The sequence below is a fragment of the Mesoplodon densirostris genome, chromosome 4 (assembly GCF_025265405.1).
Source record: "Mesoplodon densirostris isolate mMesDen1 chromosome 4, mMesDen1 primary haplotype, whole genome shotgun sequence".
Classification (NCBI taxonomy): Eukaryota; Metazoa; Chordata; class Mammalia; order Artiodactyla; family Ziphiidae; genus Mesoplodon; species Mesoplodon densirostris.
Window position 1 is genome coordinate 168,217,445 of NC_082664.1, and position 26,274 is coordinate 168,243,718.

Genomic DNA, 26,274 nt, shown 5'->3' on the forward strand with positions numbered 1-26,274 from the left:
ACTCGAAGAGAGAGAGGTTTTTACAAAGATTTTCTAGATTCTGGTTGTTCCCTGTCTCTCCCATAGTTGTTTTGTTCTCTGTCTTTACAGCATATCTTAATGCTTTCCCAGCTCCATCCACGCAGGAATGTGACCAGGAGAGAGCTTGCTGCTGCAGTCTTCTCCGTTGGTCCTGAGCAATCTGCTGTTCTAAAAACGCAGTGGCTTGAATCCTCCCACTTGGGGTTTTCTTTTTTTGGGGGGTGAGGGCGCAGGGCTGCAGCTGCGCCTGAGCAAATTTGTTCCCAGACTGTGTAGTAGATCATTTACTTTAGGCCCTAGTGAGCTGGAAGTTGGTAGGGCCAGAGGAGAGCTGTGTTGCCACTGGGGGAGGAAAGTGTTCTGAGTTCTTAGGACTCCTCATAATATCAGCCCTCTGTGCTGTATCATCATTAAAATTTTAACTCAGTAATTAAACCATAAATACTTTTTTCAGTCATGTACATTATTTTGAAGAATTGATCCTTATTAATTAGAGCCAGTTTCTCTGGGTTTTGTGTTTTCTGGTCACTCAAGATTTGGCTTCAGATATTTTATTTAAATGGTACTGTTTCTTAACAGTTCATTTTATCCATTGGATTTATGCATTCAACTTATTTTATAGTAGCATTTGTTTGCCTTTCCTCTGTTTAATAGTCTTTCTTTTAGTCCCTGTCTTCAGAAGTCATTTTGGAAAACAGCAAATTACCAGAAGGAGTAACAATAAATTACAAGTCTTACTGCAAGAATGGGGTGAATGGAACAGGGGAAAATGGGAGAAAATGCTCTAATATTTCCATTGGGGATGAGGTATGTTATATAAACATTTTCCGAAGAAAAGAAAAAACTGCTTGTTTACAAGCAATGTAGTTTATAATTTGAGAAACAGTTAAAGAAATATAATTTCGAGTGGCTATTTGCAATTTTTTTAGTAGATTTAAATTGTGTAGTTGTTAACTTATCTTCTTGTTTTCCCTTAAGGTTCAATTTGAAATCAGCGTAACTTCAAATAAATGTCCAAATAAGAATTCTGAAACCATTAAAATTAAGCCTCTGGGCTTCACTGAAGAAGTAGAGATTATTCTTCAGTTCATCTGTGAATGTGAATGCCAGAGTGAAGGCATCCCTGGCAGTCCCAAGTGCCATGATGGCAATGGGACCTTTGAGTGTGGAGCCTGCAGGTGAGCTGGGGCTGTGGAGAGTGACGGGGTGCGGGGGGACTGTGGCTGGGACAACTGCAGGGGCAGGCTCTGTTTGGGCGTTCAGAGAGATTCTGTCTATTGGAGCAAATAAATGATTGTTCCCAGCCACTGTTGCTCACCACAAGATCAATTTGATGATCTTGTGTGTGCTATTTATGGAAAGCTCTTCCCTGCCTTTTTTTTTTCTTAGGCAGACTGTCCTTTACTGTAAAAAGCTTTTATAGCCATCCAAGATGTATATTTAACAAATGGTTAAGGTAGCATTTGGGTTTTTCTCTCATTATAGCAGTCTGAATTCTCTAGAGCTAAATAAGCTTATATAAAATAATATTTATTGTATCTGTGAAATGGAATTAGGAAGCAATAAAGGATGTTCACCGTGTATTACCTGTACTTCTGAATCGTTGGAATAACTTTTAAAAAACCAGTATACCTTGTAAAATTAAAAAGAAAACAGTATTTTCAGAACATAGAATCTTCTCCTAACAAAACTATAGTCAGATTATTTTAAATTTTATTTTCATACTGTGATTACTTTTTAACTAAAAATTAAAAGTGAATGTACTCTGAATAATCTTTCTCCTTAAAAGAATAGGAGGAGGAAAGAATATTTTGATGCAGATGTCAGCCCCAAATGGCAATGCTTTGAAGGGTTTTTAATCACGAGAAAAATAGATGGCTGTATTTTGCCATCAGTTATTAGCTTTCTATTCTAAATAGCAATTAAAATGTTAACGTTTTACAATTTTCCATGTCATATATATCCTGACTGAATTGTGTAGATCCATTTTTAGTAAAATATTACTTAACTGAAAGATCATCTTGAAAATGTTTTGCCTTCCTTCTTTTTGTGTATTTACCAGATACAGAACTAGTGTCTTCAGTGTCTGAACACTAGGTGTTCTAAAAATACGCAGTGTGGCTGAAAAGTCTGGATCCATAGGATAAATTTATTTTAAATCAGTATGTTAGTTATATTTTCAAATGATAGGCTCAGTGTGTTTTTCTTCAACTTCCATGCACCTTTTGGGGTGTGTTTATTGTATTTTTTTAGATTAACAATTGGACGGTTGCTTCACCTATAATAGCAAATGTAATAAATAGCGTATCATTTGAAAACATAGCACACTTTTAAAAATAAGTTTATCCTATGCTTCTAAATGTTTTGTTCACCTGTTCATTGCCAGATTGTATTTTCATCTTGATCAAAATGGTTACTTTCCTGAAGAGGGATTTTTTTCCTAGGCCCCTGTGTAGATTCCACATGGATTTGAATGGCTCTGTGTATGTGCATATGTACACTTTTGTGCACGTCTGTGACGTGTGGCATGACATGTAATAAAAGTGTAGTTTGAAGATAATGTTCGTAGTCTTACTTACTCTCCCAGTCTTTCTCACAGCATGACTCGTTGCTTTCACTTATTTTTACGTGATTGGAATTTTGGACTCTGTTTAGGTGCAACGAGGGCCGTGTCGGGAGACACTGTGAATGCAGCAGCGATGAGGTGAACAGTGAGGACATGGACGCTTACTGCAGGAAAGAGAACAGTTCAGAGATATGCAGCAACAACGGGGAGTGCGTCTGTGGGCAGTGTGTGTGTCGGAAGAGGGATAATACAAACGAGATTTATTCTGGCAAATTCTGCGAGTGTGATAATTTCAACTGCGATAGATCTAATGGCTTAATCTGTGGAGGTGAGAAGGGGTCTGAAGATGGTTATAAAATGTGGTCCTATCTAAAACAATAAAAAATCCTGAGAGTTTGCTTAGTGAATGAATAGAAAAAGGGCAGCACGGAGGGTCCCTGCATCCCACAGACAGCCTTTCTTACACGTTATTGCTTGTTCTCACTTTTCGGTCGATGCTCTGATTTTACATTTTTACCATTGTTATGAGAAATGATATTTTCTATTGCAGGAAATGGTGTCTGCAAGTGTCGCGTGTGTGAATGCAACCCTAACTACACCGGCAGTGCCTGTGACTGTTCTCTGGACACTACCTCCTGCATGGCTGTGAACGGGCAGATCTGCAATGGCCGGGGCGTGTGTGAGTGTGGCGCCTGTAAGTGTACAGATCCCAAGTTCCAAGGGCCGACCTGTGAGATGTGCCAGACGTGCCTTGGAGTCTGTGCCGAGCACAAGTGAGTATTTCCGAATTGCTTGAAATGGGTGATAACTCGCTGTCTGTTGGCCTCTGTATCAGCACATAATACAGAGAACAGCGCTAACATCAGGTTACGCTGTAAATAAACTGTCACACTGAAGCCCAGTTTTTAAATCTTAAAAGTTCTTTCTCAGTAGCTGGTGTTTGTCACATGATATTGAAATGTGTCGTACGAGAGTGATGGTACAATTATTTCAGTACGAGTTTGCTCTGTAAGTGAATCCATGTGGTAACCTTTGTTAAATTAGCATTACCAATTGCTTAATTAACTATCTTTTGACTAAACTAAATAAAATGGAAAGTTTTGTCCCTGAAAGAAAGAGCTACTATTGTACCAGCAACACATTTCAAAAGTTATTTTGGCTTTAAATTGTGTATTAAATATCTGATAGGGCTAGTTTTATTTTCCTACTCTCTTATTTCTTTTGGAGGATTTTAGTTTGAGCTGTAATAAATCTATAATATCACTTGGGAAACTAGCATCTTTATGTTTAGTTTTCCCATCTAGAAATATGTTTCTTTCTTTCTTTATATCTTTCTATTGCTCTTGGCTTAATTTGGTTAAATTTTGAGTCTAGCACACAAAATAAACTTTAAGCAAATACTATTTTAAATAATAAATGTAATCATTTGCACTTTAACAGGGAATGTGTTCAGTGCCGAGCCTTCAACAAAGGAGAAAAGAAAGACACGTGTGCTCAGGAATGTTCACATTTCAACATTACCAAGGTTGAAAATCGGGACAAATTGCCCCAGCCAGGCCAGGTGGATCCCCTGTCCCATTGCAAGGAGAAGGACGTTGACGATTGCTGGTTCTACTTCACATATTCAGTGAATGGGAACAATGAGGCCACTGTTCATGTTGTAGAGACTCCAGGTAGAAACCTGATCATTTCAAAATTCTTTGCATTTTCTTTTATGTCTTTTTACTGCTTAGGGCTATTGGTACTTTCCCTAATATCTAGGAACAACTGCCAGCTGGACTATTATATGTCCAAGTTGGGACACTTTTAATCTCTCAGAGCTTAAACTAGTATTTAATTAATAAATAAGGGAAAGAGAAAGCAGGTTTTAAGTTTTCTGAATGGAGAGTCCGAGGAGTAAATGCAGTAGCTCCCACAGAGCCCTCAGCACGGCGCCTGGCAGTAGGCTCTCGGTAAGAGCACCATCATTATTAATGATATTTAAATATGAGCTTGATTTTAGGCTTGGACACTGGGAAAGATAATTTGTTAAAGGATATTATACAGCAAGAATTTGTTCAGCTTCTCAAAAGATGAAACATTTTTATCTTGGTTTTTCTGGGTGCTTTTAATATACTTTGGAATTTTCTACATTTGTGGTCAGATTTTTTATGGGAATGTAAGTTTTAATTTCTCCTGGATAAATATTGGGAATGGATTTTGGAGGCATATATTTAACTTAAGAAGAAACAGCCAAACTGTTTTTTTGAAGTCTCTGTATTGTTTTGCATATGTATTTTTCAAATGTTGTCTCACAGTCTGCCTCCTTGTCTTTTCATTTTCTTAAAGTGTTTTTTTGAAGACCAGAAGCTTAAATTTTGATGAACTACGATTTACCAAGTTTTTCTTTTATAGATCTTGCTCTTTACTATTATGTCTTAGAACTCTTTGCCTAATTCAGGTTCATAAGGATTTTTCTCCTGTGTTTTCTTCTAAAAGTTTTATAGTTCCTGGTTTTCCATTTAGGTCCGTAACCCACTGTGAGCTGATCTTAATATATGGAGTGAGGTCCAGTTTTTTATATGTAGATTTCCAGTCGTTCTTGCACCATTTGTTGAAAAGGTTGACCTTTCTCCACCTTGGTTGAAAATGAGATGACCTTATATATGTGGGCCTGTTTCTGACTCTTGATTGTTTTCCATCAATCCAGGCATCTGTCCTTTAGCCAATACCATACTGTTTCAGTTAGTGTTGCTTCATAGCTAGTTGTGAAATCTGGTAATACAAGTTGTCCAACTTTGTTCTTTTCTGAAACTGCTTTTGAAACACTTTCCTAGTTCTCCTACTTCTTTGTAAATTTTAGAATAAACTTACTTGATATCTACACGTCCTGCCAGGATTTTGATTGGGATAGCATTGAGTTTATAGATCAGACTGGGGGAGGGACTTCCCTGGTGGTGCAGTGGTTAAGAATCCGCCTGCCAGTGCAGGGGACATGGGTTCGAGCCCTGGTTGAGGAAGGTCCCACATGCTGCAGAGTGACTAAGCCCGTGCGCCACAACTACTAAGCCTGCGCTCTAGAGCCCTTGTGCCACAACTACTGAGCCCACGTGCCACAACTACTGAGCCTGCGTGTCTAGAGCCCATGCTCCGCAACGAGAAGCCAGTGCAGTGAGAAGCCCGTGCACTGCAACGAAGAGTAGCCCCCGCTTGCCACAACTAGAGAAAGCCCACGCACAGCAACGAAGACCCAATGCAGCCAAAAATAAAAATAAATTAATTAATAAAAAAAAAATTGGGGGAGAACTGACATTTTAACAATGTTGAGTCTTCTAATCCATGAACATGGAATCTCTCTCCATTTATTCAGGTCTTTTTTTCATCAGTGTTAAGTAATTTTTAGCATGTAAATCTTGCACATATTTTCTTAGATTTATACATAGGTATATCATGATTTTTGGTGCTATTGTACAAAATACCATTTTCTAAATTTCAATCTCCAAATTGTAGAAATCAATTTCTATATAATACATAGAAACTACATGACTTTTCTTTATTGATCATGTATGCTGGGGTCTTGTAAACCCATCTGTTACTTCTAGTATCTTTTTTATAGATTCTTTGGGATAGTGTACATTCACTTACCTTGGGATTTTAATTCCTGTGTGTTTTTTTATGAGACTGCCCAGCTCTTTGTAATTTTGGCTGTACCTTCATATTCTAATCCCTTATGTGCTCATCCTTCTTACTTTACAGAGTGCCCCACTGGTCCAGATATTATTCCAATTGTAGCAGGTGTGGTTGCTGGAATTGTTCTTATCGGCCTTGCATTGCTGCTGATTTGGAAGCTTTTAATGATCATTCATGACAGAAGGGAATTTGCCAAATTTGAAAAGGAAAAAATGAATGCCAAATGGGACACGGTAAGTTGGAAATGATCTAAAAAGGAGGGTGATTCATAAAGCAAATGTAACACTTCTAAGACTTATTAGCTCTAAAGCTGATTATTAAAGTCCTTTAAATATTTTATTCCCCCCAAAATTTATTATTCAGAAAACTTGCATTTAGTGAAAAATAGAAAACATCTTAAGTATATCCCATTAAAACAAAACAATTATAAGAATGTTTCTTCTGGTTACTGTGGTCAATGTTTTTATTTCCTTAATAATTTTAACCTTAAATCCGCTCTTCTGCTTTTTTTTTTCCTCATGTAAAATAGAATCCTAAATAATAGCAAGCTATTCAGTAGAAAGCTTTTTCTGTTTTTCTTTTCCCCCAACAAAGAAACCTAAGTAGAAAGCAGCCAGACTCAAAAGGCTACATACTGTATGATTCCACTTATATGACAGTCTGGAAAAGGTAAAACCCTAGAGGCAGGAATGAGATCCAGTGGTTTGCAGGGGCTGGAGCTGGGGGAAGGGGCCCGAGGGATCTTGGGATGATCTTCATTGTGGGTGTGTTTATACATTTGAGAATTCATGGAACTGTGTACTTAAAAAGTGTATTTTTATTCTCTGCAATTTTACAACTTAATAAACCTGGCTTTATAAAAATTTAGAAGCTGTAAGTGATGAAAGTTGATGCCAGCATTTAGTGCTTTGAAGCATGGGGTGGGAGGCCACGGCGGCCAAGCGTTGGCCTTCGTGTATTTATCTTTTGATACAAGAAAGCAGTGACAATCTTCAGTATTGTTAAATTGTAAATGAATTTTAGTCATTTGCATTTTACTACAATTTGCTTGGGTTTTTAAAAATTAATTTTGGAAGTGTAAAAATAGTAAAAAATTCTCTTTTATAGTGTTTAAACACTATACATGTCAGCTTTTTTCTGATGAAATCATTAGAAACTATTTCTTTTACTTCAGCAAGAAAATCCGATTTACAAGAGTCCTATTAATAATTTCAAGAATCCAAACTTTGGACGTAAAGCTGGTCTCTAAGTTGCCGTTCGTATTTTCTTTCATTTTCTGTCTGCATGTGAAATTTATCCTTTCTACTGCACTGTGTGCCCTTTATCACTATTGCTGCCTTTTTTTTTTTTTTTTTTTAAGTCTGGCTTTATTTATATGGCTATACTATGGCTTTTCTTTTTGTGTGTGTATACAGTTAGTGTTTAGAGGGGCTTTGGATTAAGCTTTATGGTATAGAAGCAGCAGCTGTGTTGTAGTGAAAAGAGAATGTGCTTTGTGATCAGAGAGACCTGGGTTGAGTCCCAGCTCTTCCACTTAGTAAGTAGAATGGCATTGGGTCACTTCCCAGAGCTTTAACATGGAGTCAGTAGTGATATTGTTTGGTGTGGTTGTTCTTGGCTAATGACTGTAGTGTATGATAGCAGCCTGTCAGTTATAATCCTTACTAGAGTCCTTTGCTTTAGATAGTATTATTATCCTTATAATAATATAACAAATTATTATATGTAAGTTTTAGGGTGAAACAATGAAAAGTGAACATGAAAACTAAAGTTCAAAATAGGAGAATAAATGTAACCTGGTATAACATTAGTATAATATATAACTACAGTGTCATCGTTACTGATTCTAGAAGTATTTTGAAAATCTTCAGTTCTTGACTGTAACTTAAAATTCCTTTAAAAATCAGAACCCTTTCTTTATATATATTTCTTCTTCTTAGTTATTGAATAATTCTAATACTCAAAGCTAACACTGAACTTTTTTTGAAAGGTAACAAAGACTTTAAAGAGAAAAATCCTATTATAGTTTTAAATAAAAACTTAGTTGAAAATTTCATAGTGGTAATAAAGCTTGGTTAGTGTATTCTCTAAGCTAGGGTAAGTTATTTTGGTGAGTATATGCTTTACCTAGATGACAAATTTATCATTTTCTCTTTTAGTAGTAGTGGACAGTCTTCTTCCTTGTAACTGAGTTTTCATGAAGTGCTTCTAGCATGTTTTTTTAATTTTTTATTTTAATTTTATTAGTTTCTGCTTTATAACAAAGTGAGTCAGTTATACATATACATCTGTTCCCATATCCCTTCCCTCTTGCGTCTCCCTCCCTCCCACTAGCATGTTTTAATATAATTATGTAAGCCCCTAAAACTCTCTGATAAAAAGATTGTGATTAGGACCAATTCTCCTGACTGGTGATCCAGAACTCTTTTTTTTTTTTTTTTTTGCGGTACGCGGGCCTCTCACTGTTGTGACCTCTCCCGTTGTGGAGCACAGGCTCCGGACACACAGGCTCAGCGGCCATGGCTCACGGGCCCAGCCGCTCCGCGGCATGTGGGATCTTCCCGGACTGGGGCACAAACCCGTGTCTCCTGCATCGGCAGGCGGACTCTCAACCACTGCGCCACCAGGGAAGCCCTCCTAACTACTTTTATTCTTATTTCATATATTGGAAAACTGAGGCACAGAGGGGTTCAGTAACTTGGCTAAGTTTGCAGGGCTAGATAATGGAAGAGCTGAGATTCAAACCCAGGCCCCTGGACTCCAGGGTCCAGGGTCTTAACCACTACCTTATATTAGTAGCAATCAGTGTCTTCGGGAGACGCTGTTACCTGGTTAGGAAGAGGGAGATCACTCTTTACAGAAAATGACACTTTTTGGTATTTCTGATTAACTTAATGGTGTTAGTGTTACTCTAGCACTACTGTGTTGGGCAGACATTGTAACTGGGAGATCCCTTTGTTACCTAGAAACCAACACTGCAGATTTGCTTATTTACTCTGAGAAGTATACTTATAAAATAATAACAAGATCTTAAAGTACAGGAATGTTTAACATTTTTAAGAGATACAGGCAGTACCGATAACATTAGAAACCATTACTTGTCAGATTTTTCTTTTATTTCTAAGCAGATTTTAAGACTTTTGAAATGGCAAAGTTAAATTTGATGGCAGAACATTATTGTCAGGTTCATATATGGGTAGTTTGGTACGTTTTCCTGTTAGTATGAGATTTGATACATTCTTTTCTTTCTCACTTAATGCTTTACAGAAAGTCGTTTTTAGAAGGAAACTGATTTGCTGGGATCCCTTTCCCTCCCTCCCTCCCTGTCAAAAACAATCAAATATTGACAGTTTAATATGGTTACTTCTTATATGAGAAAAGTTTCTATATCTCCTATTGAAAGGTGAAATTTTCACCTTTGCTGTATGTTAAATTGTGCTTTGAAGGAAATTATCAATAATTAATAGTGAAACTTAATGTTTTCATTGTTAAGTCAATTTTTGGCTACAGTATTACTTCTTCAGCCAAAATAAGCATTTTGAGCAACTCAAGATGCGAAAGTTTTGTAAAAATTTCTTTATTCGTTAGTGAAATCCAGGCAAATTAATGGCTACAGGTTATTTTGAGATGTTTTCTCAAGAAAAATTAAAGTAGAAATAAACAATAGAAATTAATGAATGAGCATTAAGAAATTAAAACAAATCATGGCTTATAAAGTACTTTTCCGATATGGGACCAAGGTTGCCAGTCAGTTGTTATATCATTAACATATTTCAGATAATAGGCACTCTGATTATTTCAGCACATAGAATACTCATGTAGGTACATTAAAAAAATCAGCTTACCAGCTTTGTGATTGTTAAAGCTGTTACGCACATTAAATGTGGGCTGCTAGTCCCCACGGTTGTGCACTGCATTTCTAACACACCACAGCAATCACCACCATGTCCGCCCTTCCAGAGGGAGCACAAGGATGACATTTACTGAGATCAGAGGACGTCACTGCTGAACGTAACCCTGCTCTCTTGATTTAAATAGGCTTTGCTTTTTGTTGGGATGGGGAGGGGTTGCACTCTGAACATGGGAACTAATCTGCATTATTTTAGCTTACCTTCATTTAAGGTGATGCCCAATGCAGATACTTTAATTTTACCTCTAACCTTGCATGTTAAAAGTTTGTTTGGATGGACTTTGAAATAATAAGTATAAATGTTTGTGTATATGAAAAGGCAAACTTTTCTCCAAAGGTAAGTTCTGCCATATAAATCGTACTTTGGATTCATCTATAACTTATAGGTGTTTTTTTCTTTCATTTTTTTTGTTGTTGTTACCTCCCTTATAATTTTTAAGTATTAAACATTAGATTTATCTAATGCATTAGTTTAAAGAAACAAATGGTAATTTATTTTCCTAGCATATTTGAAAGAATGGGCAGTCCTAGCTTCATATAATAGGAAGGTGGAAATAAAGAATGTAACTTACTTGTACTGATCACTCATTAGCAACGTAGTTGCCGGGATCCAGACTCCGGTCTCCATTATGAAATGTCTGCTACAATGTCTGTATAATCATATTTTAGCTCCAGTTGGGATTAGAGCTCAGAGTTTGATATCCTATGTGATTTTTTATCATCCAGATTATATGATGTTTGTCTCTGAGGGATCCTGAGTTCCTCCATGTTTCAGAAATGACTGGTCAAATTGTGTTTTGTGGGGTGGGGCTAAGGCACATTGTCACGTTTCAGTCGGTATCCAGGCTCACTACTAAGCTGAAGTTATAGTGGTTTATTTGGTGTCTCTCAAGACCCAGCCCTTAATATGTTTCATTTTCCCTCAGTGATTTCCTGTCTGCAAGATAAATTCAGTCTTCTTAGCATGGCACACAGGACCTTGCGTGATCTGGCACTGCCTTCTTTCTTGTCTCCTTTCCCTTCCCCACTCCTCAGAACATACACATGCACCCTTAAAAACTTCTGAACTATGTATATTTCTACCTAACTGAGCCATTCTTTTCCCAACACCTTGACTGCATGTGTATGTGTGTCTGTATACCTTTCAGTGTTTTATCTACAGTCAGTTTCATTTTGACAATATCCCTGATCTTCTCAGAGTCAATCCCTTTTTTCTTATACTGTTCCCTTTTTATGTACATAATTCTATTTTGTACTATTTCAGAGCGCCTTAATTTATCTTCATGTTTGTCATCCACCAAACTGTACCCTCCTAGGAGGCAGAAATTGTGGCAATGAAAACTATATCCAAATATAACCTGCAGTGAAGTGTGAATAAAATTTAAAAGCAAAAATTACTGTTTAGATGCCTTCTATATTTTTTGAAATCACCTCAGATGGTTCTATAGTAAGATATAAAACTAAACAGCATTTCAAAATCTTATTTTTTTCCTAAAATTTAAATGTTTTAAGTTTTTCTTTAATATTTGTTTCATTTGTGCTCAATGATATTTCCTCTGAGTTAGGAATATTTAGCCATATTTCTCACTTGACTTTCAAGCAGGAGAAAGAATGCTGTAGCAGATATTTAAATGTACCACTTAGCATAAGAGAATTTTTAAAGAAAATGATAGCATGGGGATGTATGTTATTTTCCTGTTTTAAAACATCAGTGTCAGTAAAGTTTTGGATATTGAAAAATCTCTTGTGTTTATGGCTTGGAGTCATTTACTGGGCTTGATTTCAGTACTCTTTAGTAAAATACAGTATTAACAGTAAAACATTTCATCAGTACGATATTGAAGAATAGCAATTATTTCATGAAGAATGGAAATTATTTTTGTCTAAGCAAATGCGGCAGTGTGATGCCTTGGTGGAGGTACTGTGCCCGCAGTGACACTGTGACAGTCTTACCCCAGAACTCTCCACAACTTTTGTGGCAGAGCCTCAGAAGAATGTCTCCCTCACAGAGATGAAAGCCAAGGAGTCTGTTCATTATCAAGCACCTTTGTGCACAGTAAGGGTTAAGAATCGGGCAGTTGATGGCAGAAGAATTCCTTAAGTTCAAAATTAGTTTCAAGACAGGCATTCAAAACCAGTTTAAAAGAGAGAAGCCGTGGGCCTCCCTGGTGGCGCAGTGGTTGAGAGTCCGCCTGCCGATGCAGGGGATACGGGTTCGTGCCCCGGTCTGGGAGGATCCCATATGCCGCGGAGCGGCTGGGCCCGTGAGCCGTGGCCGCTGGGCCTGCGCGTCCGGAGCCTGTGCTCCGCAACGGGAGAGGCCACAACAGTGAGAGGCCCGCATACCGCAAAAAGAAAAAAAAAAAAAAAAAAGAGAGAGAAGCCGTTAACAGCACGTCCTCCAGTGGAGGAATGGCTCAGAAAGGAAATAAGGCCAGATGACAGGGGTACCTTTAGACCTGTAGGGCAGAGCTTTCATTTTCAAGTTTTGTGTAAACTTTTTAATGCCTTTTAAAAAATTCAGTGTGATACCTGGACAGATAAAATGGAAATGACTTCTGAAAACGACCTTTACCTTTAATATTGTCTTGTAAATAATGTTACATGACTTCAGTAGAGTGACGGATAACTTTTCTCTTTTTTTTTAGGGTGAAAATCCTATTTATAAGAGTGCTGTGACAACTGTTGTCAATCCGAAGTATGAGGGAAAATGAGCGCTGCCAGTGCGTATCCATAACACTGAGTGCAAAGTAGTGATTCCACAGCCACAGTAAAGGTAGTTTCAGGGCAGTGTTCCTGTGGTTCTCTCATGGGCAGGCTCTGAAAATGTACAATATGTATAATTTGAAAATTTTTTTATTATTTTGAAAATAATGTTATAATCAATGCCAGGGACTGACAGAAGACTTGAGACAGGATGGTTATCCTTATCTAAGGTTGCGTTGTGCCTTTTTGACCTTTTCCTCCTGGACTCTTGAAATCCAGCTCTTAGTGGATTAAGAGATATTTCTAGAGTGATTGAAAGGGCAGTAGTTAAAGTAATGAATATGATGAGAGTTTCTGTTGATCAAGTATTAAAAACTGATTTCTCGTTTTGCAGATACGTCACTTTTCAGTTATACAGAATCCAAAGTGAATGTCCTTCTAGCTAGTTTAGAATTGTTTTAAATTTATTATTTTGTTATTTTCCTTATTAGACATGACTGATGACATGATATATCTGAAAGATGAGTATGTTGGGAGTTACTTGTGTAAAATAATGAAATATTTGATCTATAAAGGCCATGGGAAAAGCCAGAGAGTTAGGAAGGGAAAACATAGCTTTAAAACCTGTGTGCCATTTTAAGAGTTACTTAATCTTGGTAACTTTTATGCCTTCTTTTTTTAAATTCAAGCCTTGGATAAAAGTATTGGGGAATTTTCTGCAAAAAAAAAAAAAGTCCTTGATTTATATAAAGGCCTTAATTTACATAGTATTTGCTGAATTGGGGACCTCTGGGTGAATTTATTTTATTTTATTCATTTTATTTTGTTTAAATCCTGGTGCTTTTTATCACCTCTTCTAATCATTTAATGTATTTGTTTGCAATTTTGGGTAAGACTTTTTTTATCAGTACTTTTTCATTGATGTTTTAGCTGTACATTTGCCTTTTTAATGACCATGTGAAATTGTACTATGGCTTATGCAACAGCCATCAGTTAAGCAATTCTTAATTTCAATTAGTGCTGTAACAGACCACTGTATATTTACTTCTCACTGTTTGAATTTCCTGTTTGGTTTCATACTAGTCACATTCTTATTTTAAGTGCCTTTTAATTTTAACAGTTCACTTTTTACAATGCTATTTACTGAAGTTATTTATTAAATAAAAATGCCTAAAATATTTAAATTGGATGTTTGGGTTTTATATATTTTGTCAGTTTGTGTGCCTGAAATTTTTATAGCTTAAAGAGACTGACAGAAAATTCCTGGTCATTGGGTATTTTACTTAGGCTAAAAGAGAGAAGGAAAGAAGGAAGGGAAGGAGGGAGGAGAGAGGTGGTAAAATAAAATTTCAGACTGTCTTTGGGCTTCTCTGTATAATACTGGGTAAACCCCTTCTCTCCCCCCCTTCTCTTCCCTCCCTAGGAGACAGGTTTCATCCCTATATTAAGCAGAATTAACTCTTTATGAACATCCTCTTAGAGCTATTAACTAGAAGCTGGAAATTATATCATTTTATTTAATATATAGACAGGGAATTGTTACGTTTCTGATAAGTTTTTATTTTCATTTGGGTTTGGTTTATGTTAGAAAGTATATGTATCCATAAAAAATACTTGTGTGAAGCTTACTGAAAGAAATATATCCCTTCCTGGAGCAATACAATAAGTGTCAGAGATTTGGGGAGAGGATTGTGGTAAAAGTTTCAACTTTACCAGCCTCTCAGATTTGCAGTGCCCCTCCCATTTTTAAAAATTGGTATATTTTTTTACCTGTTCCACTTAAATGTATTTCCTAGCTTAGACTAAATCATCTTTCAGTTGAGAATTACACATCTTTATGAGGAAAATTACCTCTTTCATCAACTATCCATTTCACCTGTTTCATTTTCCGTTCCCACCACCCACACTGCCGCTTGGTTCAATGCATTTCCTTACACCCGAGGCATAACCAGATGAACTGAATATACCATATTTCTGCTCCACAAGTTTGCTTTTATAATGAGATTTTTTAATAAATAGGTACAGAGCCTATTTTCTGTTATATTCAATACGTGATTCTTTTTCCTGGCATGTTTTTGATGCTGAAATACGGTGAATTTTTAATTTTATATTATAATTTATAAACAGATTTTCTGACTATAGAAATCCTTTTATTTGGAAGCTGGAGGAATTGTATAGAATTTATTTCTCATGCTGACCATAACAGCATTGGCATTTGAATAATTTTAGGCTTAAAACTGGCAGTTTCAAAACACAGTCTAAGAGATTGATAATTAGCTTTGAAACCACATAGAACTTTGTCACTAAAATATTTTTTATTTTCCTAGCAAATAGTACATTTTGACCTCCAGTGAAGTGCTTTCCAAAAGTTCATGAGTCCTGAAAGAAAATAACAGTTGTAAATTTTTTTTCATTCAAACTCTTTATTTTGAAAATTTATGAAATGTTAGGTATCATGCCTAAGTGTCAACAGTGGCATATTTTGCAGTGATTCTCTGACATTTTACAAAGTTTTCTTACTCTTTTGCAGAGGATAACTTTATAAATTCTTTGATAAACACGCCCAGATAAGACCTTGAGCCACAAGAACAGTTCATCATACTAGTTAAAAAGCACTGTGGTCAACTTTTGATTTTGGAATTGTCTTTTTCCTGCTCTTCTGTTGCTTACTAGAGTTTGAGAGGTAACCTTATTGAATAGAGGCCATTTGTCTTTGTTTTTTTGCCTGTGTCCTTGAAAACTTAAGTTATTTCTGACCTAATAAGTTCATAGGAGTTCAGAAACAGCAAGTATCTCCAGGACTCTTCTGGAGCCTATAGAGACAGTTCACTGGCTCTCTGGACAGCTCTCATGTCCCAGGATCCTCCTGAGAATTTAGGCAGATGTGGAAGTGGCTTCTGAGTGAGTGATCCATGGGAGCAGATTTTGAGGCTGGATTAGATTAGATAGCCCATTAAGCCTCCACCACTGTGAGGGTGGTAAGTTGTCATACATATCAAAATGTACAAAATGCTAGGGTGAATCACAAGACAAATATTAGTTAAATCCACAGGTAGTAACTATCTTTTTATTTAATTTCCTTCTACAGTCTTAAGTCTTCACTGGATTTTAACTATGTTAAGATCTTACATGAATTTTTCAAGGACCATGAAAGGTATTTAGTGGTATTTAATTTTACTTGTATTCTACCTACTTTGGGTTTTTGGTCTCAGGACTAATTCTAAAATAGACTGGTGTATTAAACAAGAGTTAATTAAGGATCACTTTGTGAGAGGAAACACTATTCTGAATATTTAAATCCCATAATTTTATTCATTACTGTAATAGTTTATAGAACTGTTAGAAGACAGCATTGTCTTCAATTTAATGTGTAGTAGGTGATATGTTGTTGATGTTACTTATTGATAACAATGTCATGTTAATGTTGCTTACTGATCAGAATTACTCCTGGGTGATAGACCAACATTCAGGTCTCCTTCAGTAGCTAAGTAACTGGCCCCTCAGCAACCATTTTAAAACATGGATTTGATTATATTGTCCCAATGCCCCCATTTCCATCTCCACTTTCACATCCTCAATCCTACCACACGTCCTTTGTAGTTGATGTTTCTGTCTTATCCCTAGATTTGATAGCTCCAAGAATATAGGACCCTGTGTGTTTTGATTCATCATTGAACCCCTAGAACGTCTGTCATGAAGTAAGTAGGTGACCGTAAGTATTTGTTGAATAGGTGGGATTCATTTCCCTGAGTTACCGCTACTGCCTACCTAGCAGCATTTGCAGTGATACACTCTGCCTTCCTGCCAGTTCTTATAAACTCTGTACTCCAAGGTCAGTCCTTCCACTTATATCTTCAGTACCATCCCCTCTTGACTATTAAAACAAGCAGTGTGCTTCCCCTTTCCTGCATTATTGATTTTCCTCTCTCTTCTAGATCATTCCCGTCACTAACAAACATGCGAGTTATCATCTGTTCTCTATTCCGTTTTACATCTCAAAAGAGTTGTCTAATGCATACACGCATGGGCAGTTGATTTTAAACAAGGGTGCCAAGCCTATTCAATGAAGAAAAAAGTGTCTTCAACAGATGATTCTGGCTAACTGGATTTTCACATGCAGAAGAATGAAATTGGACCACCCCATCTCACACCACATACAAAAATTAGCTCAAAATGGATCGATGACCCAAGAGCTAATACCGTAAGATTCTTAGAAGGAAACATGGTAAATCTTCATGACCTTGGGTTTGGCCACAGATTCTTAAATGTGATACCACAAGCATGAGCAACAAAAGAAAAAAATGTATGAATTGGGCTTCATCAAAATTTAAAACTTGTGCATTAAAGGACACTTTATTAAGAAAGTGATAAAATGTACAGAATGGGAGCAAATATTTGTAAATTAAATATCTGACAAGAAAATATATAGAATATATAAAGAACTACAACTCAACAACAAAAAGACAAACTAAATTATAAATGGGCAAAGGACTTGCGTAGACATTTCTCCAAAGAAGATACACAAATGCCCAGTAAGCACATGAAAAGATACTCTACATAATTTAGCCATCAGGGAAATGCAAATGAGGCCCCTTAAACTATCCTTATTTTTTTTTAATTTGTTTTTCTTTTTGCTTTTCTGATTGGGTGATTTCCATTAGTCTGTTCCAGATTGCTTATGCATTCTTCTGTATCACCTAATCTGCTGTTAATTCCTACTAGTATACTCTTCAGCTCTTATAGGTTTTTATTTTCTAGTTCTTTGTTAAAATTCTCACTGTGTTCATCTATTCTTTTCCCAAGTTCAGTTAGCATTCTTTTACTATTGCTTTGAACTCTTTCAGGTAAATTATTTATCTCTGTTTCATTAGGGTTTTTTTTCAAGGGCTGTTTTTCATTATTTGAAACATATTCCTCTGTCTTTTCATTTTGTTTAATTTTTCTGTCTCTATGAAATTAAGTGAAACCATTACCTATCCTGGTCTTGAAGGTGTGTCCTTCTGTGAATGTCCCTATGTAGTCTGCATGTACCCAGCAGATTTGGTGCGAACTGGATCTAAAGTGAACACAGGCTGCGTCTTCCCTAGGGGTGTGCTGGCAGCCACCACCCTGGTGGGAGGTGGGGCTGGAGTTGGAGGAGCTAGAGCTAGAGCCAGGTGCAAGCCGGGCTTCTCTGCTCAGTGGCTGTTACAGCCCTATGGGATGGGGGCCCAAGAGGCTGGAGCAGAACCCCTGACGGAGTTGGGTTTCTCCTGGTGTGATGGTAGTCTCCTCCTTGGTTAGGGTTGTGGCCAGGGCCTGAGGGCTTGGGGCTTCACTTCTTTGCTGGTTTCACTTTTTCACCCAGTATGCATGCCTTGGTTAGAGGCTGGGTTGGTGCCCACCTCTGAGCTGGCCCTACCCCCTCCCAAGTGTGCATAGGGACTGGTGCCCTGGAGTTAGCCTCACTTCATCCTGAGTGTATGCACCAAAGCACAGGCTGGCAGTGGCTGTCTCCAACCTGTTCAGAGGCAGGGCTGGCGTCTCTTCAAGTGTGCACACTCTTGTTGGCAATGGCAGCCTCCACATTAGTGGGGAGCAGCGCTGGGAAAGGGGCTGGAACAGGAGCCTGGTACAGGCTGGGGGCCATGCTGGAGGGGTCCTTGCAAGCTGGCCAGGGCCCCAGGCAGTCTTCAGTCTGCTGCCTTTGTGCTGTGATTGAGAGTAAGTGGGTCTGTGCATGGACTCTTCAAAAGCAGAGCCTCGGTTTCTTACACCCCTGTAAGTGCCACTGATTTTCAAACCAGCTTAGGGGGTTCCTCTTCCCAGAACTGTACCCCAGGGTTAGGGTTCCTAATATGTGGCTCAAAACCCTCCCCAGGGAGGATCCCAGTGCTGGTGATAGCCCTCTCCTTTTCTGGGTCCCCTGCCAAGGGTACGGGTCCTGACCAGATCACTTCTCACCCCCACCCCCCAGACTGGAACCAGACTCTGTGTAGATCTTTCTTTACGTCCCTGGTTGTAGAAGAGCTGTTCTGCCAGTCTCCAGGTCATTTTCAGCAAGAGTTGCTCCACATGTAGTTGTATTTTTGATTTGTTTATGAAGAGGAGGTAGGCTTGATGTCCTGCTCTGCTACCTTGATCTCTATCTCACTGTGGCTTTGATTTGCATTTCCCTGATGATTAGTGATGATGACCACATTTCATGTACCTTTGGCAATTTGAATCTCTTTTTGAATAAACGTCTATTCAGGTCTTCCCATTTTTTTTTTTTTTTTTTTGCGGTATGCGGGCCTCTCACTGTTGTGGTCTCTCCCGTTGCGGAGCACAGGCTCCAGACACGCAGCCTCAGCGACCATGGCTCACGGACCCAGCTGCTCCGTGGCATGTGGGATCTTCCCAGACCGGGGCACGAACCCGCGTCCCCTGCATCGGCAGGTGGACTCTCAACCACTGCACCACCAGGGAAGCCCAGGTCTTCCCATTTTTAAATGGATTATTTTTACCTATACATTTTTTGCCACTGAGTTACATGAGTTCTTTATGTATTCTGGATATTAACTGCTTATCAGATATGTGGCTTGCAGATATTTTCTCCCATTCTGTTGGTTGCCTTTTCATATCGTTGATTGTTTCTTTCACTGTGCAGAAGCTTTACGGTTTGTTGTAGTCCCACTTATTATTTTTTTGCTTTTGTTGCTTATACTGTAGTTGTCATAAAGTATAATCCATAAAATTATTGCCAAGACCAGTGTCAAGGAACTTTTCCCCTTTGTTTTCTTCTAGGAGTTTTATGGTTTAAGGTCTTACATTTAAGTTGTTAATCCACTTCAAGTTCATTTCTGAGTGGTGGAAGATAGGAGTCCAGTTTCATTCTTTTTTTTTTTTTTTTTTGCGGTATGCGGGCCTCTCACTGTTGTGGCCTCTCCCGTTGCGGAGCACAGGCTCCGGACGCGCAGGCTCAGCGGCCATAGCCCACGGGCCCAGCCGCTCCGCGGCATATGGGATCCTCCTGGACCGGGGCACGAACCCGTATCCCCTGCATCGGCAGGCGGACTCTCAACCACTGCGCCACCAGGGAGGCCCCAGTTTCATTCTTTTGCCTGTGAATATCCAGTATTTCCACCACCATTTATCGGAGAGACTGTCTTTTCTCCATTGAGTATTCTTGGCGCTTTTGTTAAATATTACTTGACAATATATGTGATGATGTATTTCTGGGCTCTTGATTCTGTTCCATTGGTCTTTTTATGCCAATCCCATTCCACTTGGAATACTATAGTATTTGTAGTGTACTTTGAAATCAGGAAGTGTGATGCTTCCAGCTTTATTCATCTTTCTCAGGATTGCTTTGGCTATTCAGAGTCTTCTGTGGTTCCATAAGAATTTGAGATTTTTTTTTTCTTTTCTGTAGAAAATACCATTGGAATCTTGATAGAGACTGCATTGAACCTATAGATAGCTTTGGGTTGTCTGGATATTTTAACAATATTAATTCTTCCAGTTCATGAAAAGAGTATATCTTTTCATTTATTTGTGTTGTTTTTAATTTCTTTCACCAACATATTACCATTTGCAGTGTACAGATCTTTCACCTCCTTGGTTAAATTTATTCCAAAGTATTTTATTGTTTTCAATGTTATTATAAATGAGTTTGTTTTCTTTATTTAATTTTTGGATAATTTGTTAATGAATAGAAATGCCACTGATTTTTTTATGTTGATTTTTTTATCCTGTAACTTTCCTGAATTCACTTACTAGTTTGTTGGAGTCTTTAGGATTTTCTATATATAAGATCATGTCATCTCTAAGTAGACAGTTTTACTTCTTCCTTTCTGATTTGCATGCCATCTATTTTAATTTCTTGCCTGATTCCTCTGGCTAGGTCTTTTAGTACTGTGTTAAGTAAGAGTGGTGAGAGTGGACATTCTTGTCTTGAATTTCTTGATCTCAGATAAAAAAGCTTTAAACTTTTCACCACTGAGTATATGTTAGCTGTGGGTTTGTCACATATGGCCTTAGTTATGTCAAGATATATTCCTTATAAATGCAGTTTGTTTAGTATCTTTATCATGAAAGGATGTTGAATTTTGTCAGATGCTTTTTCTGCATCTATTGAGATGATCATGTGGTTTTTGTCCTTCATTTTGTTAATATGGTATATTACACTGATTGATGTTCATGTGCCGAAACATCCTTGCATCCCAGGAATAAGTTTTAATTGGTCCTAATATATAATTGTTTTAATATGTTATTGAACGTTACTGAATTCATTTTGCTAGCATTTTGTTGAGTACTTTTACATCAGTATTCATCAGGGATACTGGTCTTTTTAGTCATATAATTAATTAAGATGCATTACCTCTTTACTTTTTTTGAAGAATTTGAGGAGGATTTGTGTTAGTTCTTCATTAAATGTTTGGTAGAATTCACTAGTGAAGCTGTCTGGTCCTGGAGTTTTCTTTGTTGGGAAGTTTTTGATTACTGCTTCAATTCCCTTATTAGTTACAGTTTTGTTTAGATTTTTAAATTTTTTTCCAGATTCAATGTGGACAGGTTGTATATTTCTAGGACTTTTTCCATTTTCTAGATTACCCAATTTGTTGCCATATATTGTTCATAGTATTCTCTCACATTCCTTTTTATTTCTGTGGCATCAGTTGTAGTGTCCCCTCTTCATGTTTAATTTTAGTAATTAGGGTCTTCTCTGTTTTCTTCTTAGCCTATCTAGCTAATAAAGTTTTGTCAATTTTGTTGATCTCCAACAACCAATCTTCATTTTATTGATTTTCTCTACTGTTTTACTATTCTCTGTGTATCTCTGCCCTAATCTATATTATTTCTTTCCTTCTGCTAGCTTTGGGTTAATTTGTTCTTCTTTTACTAGTTTCTTAATATATAAAGTTAGGTTGTTGATTTTGTAATCTTCAACGTAAGAATTTGCAGCTGTAAATTTCCCTCTTAACACTATTTTAACTGCATTCCATAATTTTTGCAATGTTGTGTTTTCATTTGTCTCTCGATATTTTCTAATTTTCCTTGTGATATCTCCTTTAAAAAGTGAAATATAATTGACATACCTTGTATAAGTTTAAGGTATACAATGTGTTGATTTATATATTGCAATATGATTACCACTGCAGTGTTAGCTAACAACACTGTCACACCACATAATTATCATTTCTTTTTGAAGTGAGGACAATTAAGATCTGGTCTCTTAGCAACTTAGAACTTTATAATATAGTATTACTGAGTATAATCACTACAGTGCATTAGATCTCCAAAATTTATTCATCTACTAGTTGCAAGTTTATACCCTTAAACAACATCTCCCCAATTCCCCTACCCTCAGTCCCTGGTAAACACCATTTACTTTCTATTTCTATGAGTTAGGCTTTTTAAGTTCCAAATATAAGTGAGATCATATGGTATTTGTCTTTCTGTCTGACTTGGCTTACTTAGCATAATGCCCTTACGGTTTGTCCATGTTATCACAAATAGCAGGACTTCATTCTTTCTCATGGCTGAATAATATTTTGTGTGTGTGTGTATACACACACCCCACATCTTCTTTATCCATTCATCTGTTGATGGAGACTTAGGTTGTTTCCGTATTTTGTTTATTGTGAATAATGCTGCAATGAACATGGTACTGTTCTATCTCTTGGATATCCTGTTTTTATTTCCTTTGGATATATACCCAGAAGTGGGATTGCTGGGTCATATAGTAATTATATTTTTAATTTTTTGAGGAACCTCCATACTGTTTTCCATAGTGTATGTACCAATTTACATTTCCACCAACAGTACACTAAGGTTGAAGGTGTCCCCTTGTATGTAGCTAGTCTGCAAAGATTGGGAGAGCTGGATGTTCTTTCAAATGCCTGCATTTCAACAGAAGGCATAAAAACTAACAGGGAAACGTACAAAGGAAAAAAAATAATCTCCAGAAAACAGAAACAGATCTGTGACGTATAATTCAAAATAAAAGTCTTATAGATGCTCAAATAGAAAAGTAAATGCAGTAAGGTAATCAGTGTATAAACAAAATGAGACAATCACAAAGAGACAGAAACTATAAAAAGGAATCAAACAGATTCTGGAGCTGAAGAATACTTTAACTGAATTAAAAATTCACTAGATGGTTCAACAGCACACTGGGACCAGGAAGAAGAACAAATGGATCAGTGAACTGGAAGATAGGCCATTTCAAGTGACCAACTCGGGGACAAAAAGGAAAAAGAATGAAGAAAAATGAAGGGATTTATGGGGCACCATCAAGTGGACATATGCTTTGTAGGAGTCCTGAAATGAGAAGAGAGAAGAAGGCAGAGGATCTGTCATGGACTGAACTGTGCCCCCATCCCTGGCCTCTGCAAATTCCTGTTTGAAGCCCTAACCCCCAATGTGACTGTATTGGAAGGTGGGGCCTTTAAGAAGGTAATTATGATTAAATGAGGTCATGAGGATAGAGCACTAATCTTTTAGAACTGATTGTTCTTATAAGAAGAAGAAACAGAGTCTTCTCTCTCTTTATATGAGCCCTGAGGAAAGGCCATGTGAGGACACAGTGAGAAGACAGCTCCTTGCAAGCCAGGAATAGAGGCCAGAAACCAACCCTGATGGCACCTTGATCTTGGACTTTTTGCCCCTAGAACTGTGAGAAAATGCATTTTTGTTGTTTAAGCAACCCAGTCTGTGGTATTTTGTTATGGCAGCCCAAGCAGACTAATACTGATTTTGGTACCAAGATGTGGGGTGCTGTTATTACAAATACCTAAAAATCTGGAAGTGGTTTTAGAATGAGGTGATGGGTCAAAGCTGGAAGAGTTTTTAGGTGCATGCTAGAAAAAGTCTAGATTGATTTGAAGGAAATATAAGCAAAAATAAATCAAAACTTGAAGATATAAAAATTCTCAACCTCTCAGTATTGCAAAAAATGAGAAAGTGTGTTCTGGAGAGAACCCCAAGGGTGTGGCTGGACAGTCACTCCATAGAGATTACTCATGGATTTAATCAGCCATCTCAACTGAAGCCAGGAATAGAGGTGGGATTATACCAGCAGAAAAGGAGATGAAAGAAAGCAAGGCTTTCAGACTTCTTTCAGTATCAGCAGACCATAAAGCTATTTAGCTGCATACAACTTTATCCTTCAAGAAAAGGGAAGAATGACCCCAAAGCCAATTCAGAGATCATCAGGGCTGCCACACCTACCACAAATCCAGTGCATACAGGCCCAGTGAACAAGGCTCCTCCTCGGTTTCAGAGAGTGGAGCCACTTCCTCAGTTTCTACAAACCAGGCTGCTGCTGCAAAGAGCCACAGGCGTGGGGCTTCTGCTTAGGGGTGTGGGGGTAATTTTGCCTTCCCAGTGGGCATGGAGGGTAGAACACCCAGCAAAAGAGGATTATCTTTGAGCCTTAAGGTCTAGTGGAATATGCATTGCTAGGTTTTTGTCCTTCTGGGGACACAGCACCATTTTCTGTTTCCCAGTTTCCTCCTTTTGGCATGGGAATGCCTATCCTATGCCTGTCCCATCACTGTATTTTGTAAGCAGATAACCTGTCTAGTTTAACAGGTTCAAAGCTGGAGAGAAATTTCGTCTCCAGATGAATTGTTCCTAAAATCTCATACCTTTTGAGATGATATTTAGATGAGACTTTGGACTTGGAATTGATACTGGAATGGGTTAAAACGTTGGGGCTGTTAGGATGTGGTGTATTTTTCATGTGAGAAGAATATGAACTTTTGGGGGTCAGGAGGCAGAATGTTATGAACCAAACTGTGTACTGCCCCATTCATATTTAGAGCCCTAATCTCTTGATGTCACTGTGTTTGGAGATGGGGCCTTTAAGGAGATAATTAAGGTTAAGTGAGTCATAAGGTGGTGTCCTTATACAAAGAGGAAAAAACCCCAGTGAGCTCTGCTGTACACAGAGGAAAGGCCATGTGAGGACACAGTACGAAAGCAGCTGTCTACAAGCCAAGAAGAGAGGGTTCACTAGAAATCAACCTTGACAACACCTTAATCTTGGACTTAGTGCCTCTAGAACTGTGAGAAAATAAATGTGTTGTTAAGACACATACTCTGGTATTTTGTTATGGCAGAAATAGCAGACTGATAAGCCTATCTGAAGAAATGATGGCTGAAAAAATCACCAATTTGAGGAAAGAAATGGACATAGAAATGCAAGAAATTTAACAAATTCCAAATAGGATAAAACCAAAGAGAGTCACATTGAGACATATAATCAAACTCAGAGACAAAGAGTGGATCTTGAAAACAGCATGAGAAAAGTGACTTGTAAAAGGGAGCTGCTGTAAGATGATCAGCAGATTTCTCAGCAGAAACCTTAGTGGTCAGAAGGGAGTGTGATGAGATTTTCAAAGCATTGAATGAAAAAACACCAAGAATATTATATCATATTGCAAAGCTGTTGTTCAAATGGGAAGGAGAAAACAGAGCTTTCCTAGATAGACAAAAGCTGAAGGATTTCCTCACCACTGGACTTTCCCTGTAAGAAATGCTAAAGGAAGTGCTTTGAGTTGAAATGAAAGGATGCCTGACAACAGCATGGGACCATATGAAAATAAAAAGCTCTGGTAAAGGTGAGTATATAGACAAATAGAGGATACTGTGGTATTATTGTAGTGTTGGTACATAAATCACTTTTAATTATGGTATAGGGTTCAAAAGATGAATGTATTATAGCAAATCTATGTTATGGGCACACAATATAAAAATATGTAACTTGTGACATCAATAACTGGAAGAGTGGAGACATGAAACAGTTTTTGTATGCAGTTGAATTTAAGTTGTTCATTTAAAATAGATTATTTTAACTTTAAGATTTAAAAATTTTTATTTTACATTGAAGTATAGTTGATTAACAATGTGTTAATTTCAGGTGTACAGCGAAGTGATTCAGTTATACATATACATGTTTTTATTCTTTTTCAGATTCTTTTCCCATTTAGGTTATTACAGAATACTGAGCAGAGTTCCCTGTGCTATACAGTAGGTCCTTGTTGGTTATCTATTTGAAATATAGCAGTGTGTACATGTGAATCCCAAATTCCCAATCTGTCCCTCCCCCCAACCCTTCCACTCCCTGGTAACCATAAGTTTGTTCTCTAAGTCTGTGAGTCTGTTTCTGTTTTGTAAATAAGTTCATTTGTATCTTTTTTTTCTTTTTTAAGATTCCATACCTAAGTGCTATTGTCTTTCTCTGACTTACTTCACTTAGTATGGTAATCTCCACGTCCATCCCTGTTGCTGCAAATGGCATTATTTCATTCTTTTTAATGTCTGAGTAATATGTACCACATCTTCTTTATCCATTCAGCTGTCGATGGACATTCAGGTTGCTTCCATTTCCTGGCTATTGTAAACAGTGCTGCAGTGAACACTGGGGAGCATCTAT

The 26,274-nt window shown here is 37.6% G+C and overlaps 1 protein-coding gene across 2 annotated transcripts in view; it reads left to right on the plus strand.

The window, feature by feature from the left end:
- ITGB1 (integrin subunit beta 1) overlaps window positions 1-14,056 on the plus strand; it is a 44,236-nt gene extending 30,180 nt beyond the window's left edge. For both annotated transcript variants that reach the window (XM_060097689.1, XM_060097688.1), the window contains exons 10-16: window positions 688-828; window positions 1,000-1,199; window positions 2,677-2,915; window positions 3,138-3,360; window positions 4,028-4,260; window positions 6,323-6,489; window positions 12,815-14,056. In XM_060097689.1, the coding sequence (XP_059953672.1) occupies window positions 688-828; window positions 1,000-1,199; window positions 2,677-2,915; window positions 3,138-3,360; window positions 4,028-4,260; window positions 6,323-6,489; window positions 12,815-12,880 (1,269 nt within the window). In that variant the 3' untranslated portion in view covers window positions 12,881-14,056. The remainder of the gene's footprint in view (window positions 1-687; window positions 829-999; window positions 1,200-2,676; window positions 2,916-3,137; window positions 3,361-4,027; window positions 4,261-6,322; window positions 6,490-12,814) is intronic.
- The last annotated feature ends 12,218 nt before the right edge of the window (window positions 14,057-26,274 follow it).